The sequence below is a fragment of the Notolepis coatsorum genome (genome assembly GCF_963971535.1).
Source record: "Notolepis coatsorum genome assembly, chromosome: 2".
Taxonomy (NCBI): domain Eukaryota; kingdom Metazoa; phylum Chordata; class Actinopteri; order Aulopiformes; family Paralepididae; genus Notolepis; species Notolepis coatsorum.
This window is the reverse complement of record NC_140166.1, coordinates 130,797,004-130,806,801: the sequence shown is the minus strand read 5'-3', so window position 1 is coordinate 130,806,801 and position 9,798 is coordinate 130,797,004. Positions and strand designations below refer to the sequence as shown.

At 45.3% G+C, this 9,798-nt stretch overlaps 1 protein-coding gene across 1 annotated transcript in view; it reads right to left on the bottom strand.

Annotated features, from left to right (window-relative positions):
• The window catches only part of LOC311223524 (E3 ubiquitin-protein ligase HACE1-like), a 74,913-nt gene that overhangs the window by 35,806 nt on the left and 29,309 nt on the right, over window positions 1-9,798 (bottom strand). Inside the window, exons 8-10 of the mRNA XM_084308305.1 lie at window positions 9,413-9,515; window positions 8,299-8,400; window positions 4,327-4,433 (exon numbers count right to left, since the gene is read on the bottom strand). Of these exons, the coding sequence (XP_084164431.1) occupies window positions 4,327-4,433; window positions 8,299-8,400; window positions 9,413-9,515 (312 nt within the window). The remainder of the gene's footprint in view (window positions 1-4,326; window positions 4,434-8,298; window positions 8,401-9,412; window positions 9,516-9,798) is intronic.

Here is a 9,798-nt window from a genome sequence, read left to right as displayed (position 1 = left end):
CGGGAAGGGGGGGTGCTGCGGGGGCTGCAGCACCCCCACCTGGCAGGGAGTTGTAACTGCAAGGTTGTTTAGGCTTTTATTCCATTGTAATACCGTATCCTACTCAATGTGGCCGAGCGGCACTGCAGATTTACCCTACTCTTGGAATTCGGAAAAGTGCATTACCGGCCAGATCCTCATAGGGGGCGCTGTCTCGATAATGCAGTGTTATTAAAGCAGTGTTAAAGCTATGCGTGTAGCCGATGGCCTGGAATAGTTTTTGGGACGCTGAATTCGCAGTAAAGGAATATATCATCAGCCAATGGACATATGGATGGATCTACCAGATGGCGATCGATAACTTTAATGACCCCAAAGCAAAATGTATATACGGTATTTTTCCAAGGCATATAAACAAAGTAATTTAGAAGCTGTACCGGGCTGCACCGGGCAGAAAAGATCATTGATGCCAAGACGAAACGTTGCATTTTGCTGCATTAAGGTAAGACAATGGTTAATCTATTATTGGATGCCTTCATTTGAACACTTAATTTGCACTTTATATTAAAAGAGTGGGGCTCGCCAGCCTCGCATAGCCTAGTCGTGTGTGTGTATATTGACAAAAAAGGAAAAAAAATTGCACGCTGCACGCGTCTTCAGCGCACCCGCCGCCTATGACATTATTATATCACTTATCTCCGCACCCCCAACTCTGACTGACTTCCCGCGGCCCTGCCCATATCTTCTCCCGACCTTCCTCTCTCTGCTCTCTGTCGGTCGTGTCTGACCTGGAAAAAGCTGTAAAAAAATCTTTAAAAAAATCTAAAATCTGAAGGATCGTGAGGCCCCACTTGCACAGCCTTTATTCATACTGAAAATCAAGATCAAGCAAGCTTTTGCCCTTCTGCTCTACGGGAGGTTTCTGTCCTCCCTGAGCTCGCCGTAGGACACCTGCGTTACCGTTTGACAGATGTACCGCCCCAGTCAAACTCCCCCGGAGCGGGTCGTGCCCGGCAAAAGCTTTACTCCAGAAGCGAGAGCCCGCTCGGGGCTCGCCTCCCCGCCTCACCGAGTCAGTGAGGAAACGATAAGAGTAGTGGTATTTCACCAGCGGCCGAGGCCTCCCACTTATTCTACACCTCTCATGTGTCTTCACAGTGCCAGACTAGAGTAAAGCTCAACAGGGTCTTCTTTCCCCGCGGATTTTGCCAAGCCCATTCCCTTGGCTGTGGTTTCGCTAGATCAGGGGTAGGCAACCCTAGGCACGCGTGCCCGCATAGGCAGGGGCATTTTCATTGGCACAGGGGGCAGCATAAAAAAAATATATATATGTATATATATATATATATATACTTTTTTTTTTTTTACTTCGCTTTGAAATATTATAGTGAAATATTTTGCACTGTTGTCGCATTTATCTTGTTGAAATCCTCCCACAGGTTCTTTTTTGTAAGTTGACTGTTTTGCACACCCCTATGACAGCTATACAGCTGTTCCCATGGTGCTCAGCTGTCAGCAGTCAGCTGGCCTCCCGTGCCCGCGCGCAGTTCCCAGGTAATCACACAGTGCTGCGGTTACATTCTGTATGTGCCGTCTTTCATGATGGCAACCCCCGCTAAGAAAGTTAAAGCAAAGGAAATTCGGGCATTCCAGCCCTCGTGGACAGACGACTACGGGTTTGTGTGTCAGAAGGACCGTGCTGTGTGTACTTTATGTTTAGAAAATGTAGTTTGCAGAACGTCAGGTGTGAAACGCCATTTTGAGACGAAGCATCAAAAAAGTTAAGGCAGAATCGATTAAACGTGCCGTGGCCAGGTATGGAAAGCAAGCCAGCACCCTCAAAGTGTTCACGACTGCTAAAAACCATGCAACTGAAGCAAGCTATCGCATTGCTCATTGCATTGCGAAATGTGGAAAGCCATTCACTGATGGCGAGTATATCAAGGAGGCTTTTCTCTGTAGCTCAGATGTTTTGTTTGAAGGCTTGCCAAACAAAGAGACAATCAAATCAAGGATAAAAGATATCCCCATGTCAGCTTGAAGTGTCGAGCGACGCATCAACGAAATGTCAGAAAATATCAGAGAACAGCAAACAGCTGGATTAAAAGATGCTCCGGTGTGCAGCTTAAAGTGACCAACCAACTACAGCCCCCAGATAACGGAGCTCAGTAAAGCAAAACTGTTTGTCTGCATTGCACCCCGCCCCAACTCAGATTTAGGGTTGATACAACCCAACCATCATAATAATATTGTTAATAATAATAATAACAATAATGATGTAATAATGTAAAAAAATTTAAAAAAATACCTGATTATGAGAAAGAATTATTACGATGCATGGAATATTGTTGATATGGCACAGGCACACTAGTTACAACTATATTTCAAACTGGCACTTCATGTCAAAAAGGTTTCTGACACCTGCGCTAGATAGTAGGTAGATAGTGGGAATCTCGTTCATCCATTCATGCACATCACTAATTAGATGACGAGGCATTTGGCTACCTTAATAAATTGTATTAACCGGATCCGTCGACTGAGTAAGTTATTATATGTATATTAGTATAGTAGGTAGTAGGGATGTCCCAATCACATTTTTTTGCTCCCGATCCCGATCATGTGATTTTGAGTATCTACCGATACCGATCTTTCCCGATCCGATCAACAAAAATATATATATATATATATTTATTTTCCCCGATCCCAATTTCTCCCATTACATTCACCCTGAATGTTGACGTTATCCAGGTGAAAAGTTAACTTCATTCAAGCGAGGCATTGCAACCGGAGTAATCTAAAAACTCCGCCTCCAACCTGCTGCTTCATGAGAGCAATGGCGCCATCGTCTGTAAAAATCAGGTGACTGCAAGTTCTGCAACTAGTGGATGTCCCTCATCCTTGACATAAATCATTTGACGTATAATTAAATCAAAGGAAATGCTTTTTTTTTGGCAAAATTCTTCTGCTCTGTGTGACAATAAATAAATGAATGATATGCAATTTAAAACCAAAACTAAGGCCTCAGTATGAGTTTAAGACGTGAACATGGTAATGTATGTTGAATAAAAAAATAAATAAAAATTTATTTCAATCCCAATCTTCAGAAAATCACGTGTTCGGCCCCCGATCCCGATCACGTGATCGGATCGGGACATCCCTAGTAGGTAGTAATATAGACAAGGAAGATGAATTCATTTTTTTCTTTCTGGGCATGTTGAAATAGTACTGTTCTGATTCCACATTTTGGGGCATGTGGACGCACTGCATAGCATGTCAGCGGTTCATTTTGAATCTCTCTAAATCTAAATGATTTAAATGGGGTTGATGAAATAATCCGCATGTGACTGCAGCTAGTGGGTTTACTAATGTAATAATAATAGATTTAATTTATATAGCACACTTTAAACTCAGTGAGATCTCAAGGTGCTTCACGGCAGAAGGAGAATAAAATAAAATAAAAGGTTTAAAACATGAAAACATAAAAATGCAACAAATAAAAACATAAGAATAAAAAAGGTTTAAAACATAAGAAACATTTCAAATGAATAAAATAAAATAAAAAACATAAAACACAGGAGCAGATAAAAAAAAAACAGGCCCTAGTCAGGAAGGCAGAGTAAAATAAATGGGTTTTAAGGCTGGCCTTGAAGGCAGCAAGGGAGTCTGAGGCCTTGATGGATCCTGGCAGCTGATTCCCCAGTGCGGAAAAAGCACGGTGCCACATGGTCGACAGCCTAGTGCGTGGGATGCCTATTGCTTATTAACAGCGGAGCAGTGCTGCCGTTGCTTCAGCGTTTTCCCTGATTGGCTGCGACACGCCCCGCGGAGCGGAGCGGCAGAGCTTGCGGCATTATGTAGCCCTAATCCGCCATGATTTTCATTCGAAGCTCAGCTCACCTGGCAGCGCAGCGGTCCTGCGGCCCGTTGTTGACAAGTTTGAATCCCATCAAATTTTTTTTTTTTACCGTGTATTCTTTCGCCGGTTAAGGTTAGGCATGGTTAAGGTTAGGGTTAAGGTTAGGCATTGTTTCGGAGTTGGTTAAGGTTAGAACGGTTAAGTTTAGGCGCTGTTAAGGAGCTGGTTAAGGTTAGAGTTTGTCTTAGAGAATGGCAATAGACAGCCTATTTCCGCACTGCCGCTCTCTCGCGCTGCCGCGGTCACATGGTCAAATTGTCACATTCTTGCACTCCTCCGCTGTTAGAAAGCAACACGCGCGTGGGATGGCGAGGAGGTTTCGGCTGCCAGACCTGAGTGACCTGGATGCAGGTTGAGGGGAGAGGAGGTCGGGCCGGAGTGATTTATGGCCTTTTTCCTCATCGGATAACTGCTCCTCGTGATCCGTTTACCTGAGCAGCTTGTGTCCGTTAGTCGTGGCCACTTCAGCCAGACTGGTCAGGATCCTCTGGTAGTGGCTGTCGCTCTGCTGAGAGACGTGCTCCAGACACTGCCTAAGCTGCACACACACACACACACACCCCCCCCACACACAAAGGTTAGGTCCCATCATTCATAGGTGTATAAGAGTAGCTTGCCTTAGGCCCTGTCCACACGAGAGTTTGGATTTAATATGACCGAAGTTTGAAAAAATAAAACTCCGTCCACACGGTGAACACAGGTGGACAACCGTGTATAACTGCGTACTCACGGCAGAGCTGGAACCCAGCAACCGATACATTTAGTACAATGCCAAAGCAGTAGGCGGCGATGTTGTTCAGACATGAAGGCCATTTCAACCAATCAGAAAAGACTGAACGCTCACTAAACTTCCTGTTGGGTCGCGATCTGCCATTAATTTACTGAAGAAGAAGAAGTAAACTTCCTGTTTAGAAGCACAGCTGGACCCTATTGATCATTTTGCCAACGGAACATATATTTTCAGCAAAGAAAGAAACTGCAATAAACAACCTGATACATTCACTGTGTTCTGCCTCTCATTTTGTTGATGAAACAAAACCATCAGCAACACAATTTACCACCAAGAGCGGATAGTTGGAGGACAGTGTCAGAGGCCAAACGGCGCTACAGGGATAAAATTGAACTCCAATTTGAACAAGCTGACTCTAGAGCTATGTGGCAGGGGCTCAAAACGATGACAGACTACAAAGGCGCCTCCCTCAAACTGAACAGTGACATCTCCTTAGCAAATGACCTCAATACCTTCTATGCGAGGTTTGATGCTGGTAATAACAACACCAGCTCACAAGCCTCGGCAATGGGGGGGGGGGGGTCGGCTGCTGATGGAGGCGCAGTGTTCAGGGTAACAGAGCATGAGGTGAGGCGGACCTTTAAAAAAGTGAATATCAGGAAGGCAGCAGGTCCGGACGGCATCCCCGGCCGCGTCCTAAAAGTCTGTGCCGACCAACTGGCCCCAGTATTCACTGACATATTTAACCTGTCCTTAGAACAGGCTGTCATCCCCACCTGCCTGAAGAAGTCCACTATTATCCCTGTACCCAAAAAATCCAAGCCTGCTTGCCTCAACGACTACCGCCCTGTAGCTCTCACCTCCATAGCCATGAAGTGCTTTGAGAAGCTAGTAAAGGGCTACATCTGCTCCTCCCTCCCCATCAACATGGACCCCCTGCAATTTGCATACCGCCCCAACAGGTCCACGGAGGACGCCATATCCCATGTGCTGCACACAGCAGCATCACACCTGGACAAGAGGCAGGGGAACTATGTGAGAATGCTATTCATCGACTACAGCTCGGCATTCAATACCATAGTCCCCTCCATACTCATAGCCAAGCTCAGGGACCTGGGCTTGGGCTATGACCTCTGCCAGTGGGTCTTGGACTTCCTGACTGGCAGACCCCAGGTGGTGAGAGCAGGCAACTGCACCTCCTCATCCATCACCCTCAACATAGGGGCCCCCCAGGGCTGTGTTCTGAGTCCCCTCCTCTACTCCCTGTACACACACGACTGTGTGGCTCAGCGGAGTAGCAATACAATCGTCAAATTTGCTGACGACACAGTGGTGGTGGGCCTGATCTCTGCCAACGACGAGAGGGCCTACCTGGAAGAGGTCAAGGTCCTGGCGGGATGGTGCCAGGAAAACAGCCTCTCCCTGAACGTCAGCAAAACAAAGGAGATGATTGTGGACTTCAGGAGGTCGGGGGTCAAGGACTACAGCCCCCTCAGCATCGACGGGGCACCGGTTGAGAGAGTCAACAGCTTCAAGTACCTCGGAGCCTACATATCCGAGGACTTGACATGGACCACACACATTGACAGTGTTGTGAAGAAGGCACGACAACGCCTCTACTTCCTCAGGCGCCTAAGGAAGTTCCAAGTCAGCCAGAAGATCCTTAAGAACTTCTACTCATGTACAATAGAGAGCATCTTGACCGGCAACATCACCTCCTGGTTTGGGAATAGCACTGCACAAGACCGAAGCAGACTACAAAGAGTGACACGTTCAGCCGAACGCACAATTGGAGGGGGGCTCCCCACCCTCCAGAACATTTACTACAAGCGTTGCAAGGGCAAGGCTAAGAGAATCATTAAAGACTCCAGTCACCCGAACAACTGCCTCTTTGAACTGCTGCGGTCAGGCAAGCGATACCGGAGTCTCAAGGCGAGCACAGAGAGACTCAGAAGAAGCTTCTATCCCCAGGCCATCAGGCTGCTAAACGAACAATGAATGAACACTACACAACAACAACCACCAAACGCACATAGCACACACATCCACACGCACACACCCACTTTAAACAAACACACTGTAGCACCCACTCCACACACTTTATAGCACACACCCACTTTAAACAAACACACTGTAGCACCCACTCCCCACACTTTATATTTATATTTATGGATGAAGGATTGCACTACAACTCGTACACCTTACTGTAAATTGTACCTAAAATTGTACCTCATCCCATTTCTGCTTTGCACTAGATAGTACTGTACATTAGTACACTGCATAGTATTGTGTATTGTATATTATATGGTAACTCAGAACATTGTACATATGTCTATACCGAACACTGTGACCTCATTTTCTTCTTCTAAATTCATGCTATATTATGTTATTATGTTATTTGATACTATCTTGTCTAGCACAGTCTCTGGAGCGTAACAGTAAGAAGCATTTTGTATGAAAGTATTCTGTACTTCTGTATGACAACTATTAAAGAACTTGAACTTGAACTTGAGTTTAGTCTCACAAAAAAGATCTCCGGTGTTGTTAGCTTCATGCTAATGTCAATGGCATTCTCTATGTATAGTATATAGCTTAAATGCTAACGTAATAATGTAACGTTAACGCTAGTATAATGAATGGATGCAAACGTTATTTAACACATTGCAGAATGGGTACAATACAATACGGCTCAATACAAACAATTGTTAAGGGGATGCAGTCTGGACTGGGTTCCTTATAACAATAACTTGACAACACATGAGTTTAGTTTAGCTGCAGCTACATGTTTACTCTGAGCGTCAACAGACATCAGTCGATCACAACACTCTTCAACACAGACGATACGTTTTGAACAAAAGTTTGTTACAATCATTTTCATATAACGCTACTTGGGACTGCTGTAAACACTGGTGTAGTTGGCTCTGCTATAATCTCTCTACCCCGCGGTCTGCCGTGAACATGGGGAATAATTGCGACAGCTCTGCTGTAAACACTGGGAATAACCTCGGTTGCTATGCCCACACGCAACTGCAAAACCGCACAACTCCACCCTGGCCACCGGTTTCAAAGACCGCGGTTGCAGTGTAGCAAATCCCCGGTTGTGTGTGGCCGAACAGTGCAACTGCGCACATACAATCACGGTTACATTAAACCCAGCGTTCGTGTGGACGGGGCCTAGAGAACTAGCACCTGCAGATCTCTAGAACTATTAAGGAACGTCTGACCACTAAGTGTGTCTGATTCTCAACCACCAAAACCGACTACAACGTATGATGTATATCATGCCAGTTAGGGTACAGACTCTCACTTGCACCTTATGTATACTGTTTATTTTTCTCATTTCTTATATTCAGATTCAATTTGATTGCCTATATTTATGTCTTTCTTCTATTACCCTGCCCATACCTGTACCTCCCCTCCCCCGTGCTTCTATGACACCCGAATCTCCCCAAGGGGATCAATAAAGGAATATGTTATCTTATCGTATCTTGTGAATTCCTTTACCCACTCAGTAAAACGGATTAAATTAATAGAATAGAATAGAAATCCTTTATTTATCCCGAGGGAAATTGGGCACTACAGATCGCTAACAGTAAACAATAAACATTTAGGTAGTCGATAATACTAAAATAAGAATATAATAATATACAAACTAAGGATAAAATGATCATACCATACTCTCCTTGATATCATCGTTCTGCGTCATCTGGATGAGGGACTGGAACAGCCTTCCGTGATGCTGGATGAGGATCTCACAAGTCTCCCCGTATCCCCCCTGCAGAGAGAGATATGCAGAGAGAGACACGCAGAGAGACACGCAGAGAGAGACACACAGAGAGACACACAGAGAGAGACACGCAGAGAGACACACAGAGAGAGACACAGAGAGACACACAGAGAGACACACAGAGAGACACACAGAGAGAGACACACAGAGAGACACACAGAGAGACACACAGAGAGAGACACAGAGAGAGAGACACACAGAGACACACAGAGAGAGACACACAGAGAGAGACACACAGAGAGAGAGACACACAGAGAGAGACACACAGAGAGAGACACAGAGAGAGACACACAGAGAGACACACAGAGAGAGACACAGAGAGACACGCAGAGAGACACACAGAGAGAGACACACAGAGAGAGACACAGAGAGACACAGAGAGAGACACAGAGAGAGACACACAGAGAGAGACACAGAGAGACACACAGAGAGACACGCAGAGAGACACACAGAGAGAGACACAGAGAGAGACACACAGAGAGACACGCAGAGAGAGACACACAGAGAGAGACACACAGAGAGAGACACAGAGAGAGACACACAGAGAGAGACACACAGAGAGAGACACAGAGAGAGAGACACACAGAGAGAGACACAGAGAGACACAGAGAGAGAGACACAGAGAGAGACACAGAGAGACAAAGAGAGAGACACACAGAGAGAGACACAGAGAGACACAGAGAGAGAGACACAGAGAGACACAGAGAGACAAAGAGAGAGACACACAGAGAGAGACACAGAGAGACACAGAGAGAGACACAGAGAGAGACACAGAGAGACACAGAGAGAGAGACACACAGAGATAGACACACAGAGAGAGACACAGAGACACAGAGAGACACAGAGAGAGAGAGAGAGAGAGAGAGAGAGAGAGAGAGAGAGAGAGAGAGAGAGAGAGAGAGAGAGACACACAGAGAAAGACACACAGAGGGGAATATTGTATCAACAAGATTTATGATCATCGTTTCTTAACCCGCTCTGGCAGTAAATCTCAGGTCACCTGCACGCAGAGATCCAGAGGAGTGACTCCATTCTTGTCGGGAAGGTACTTGGCACTTGGCACTCGAGAGAGCAGGATCTGCGCCGTGTCCCTTTGGCCGTGACTGAGGGAAAACACACAGGCGGAGTTTCAACTCCGACAACTTTGACATTTTACTGTACATTTTCTACTGTATATTACGGTATATTTTTGGACTGTATATTTTAGAATGTATATACATATTTTAGAATGTATATCTCTGACTGTGTACTCTTATTCTTGTTCTTATTTTTGACTACCTGAATGTTCATTGTGAGCGATCTGTGGTAAATCAATCAAATACTTCCATTCTATTCTATTCTATTCTATTCTATTCTATTCTATTCTATTCTATTCTATTCTATTCT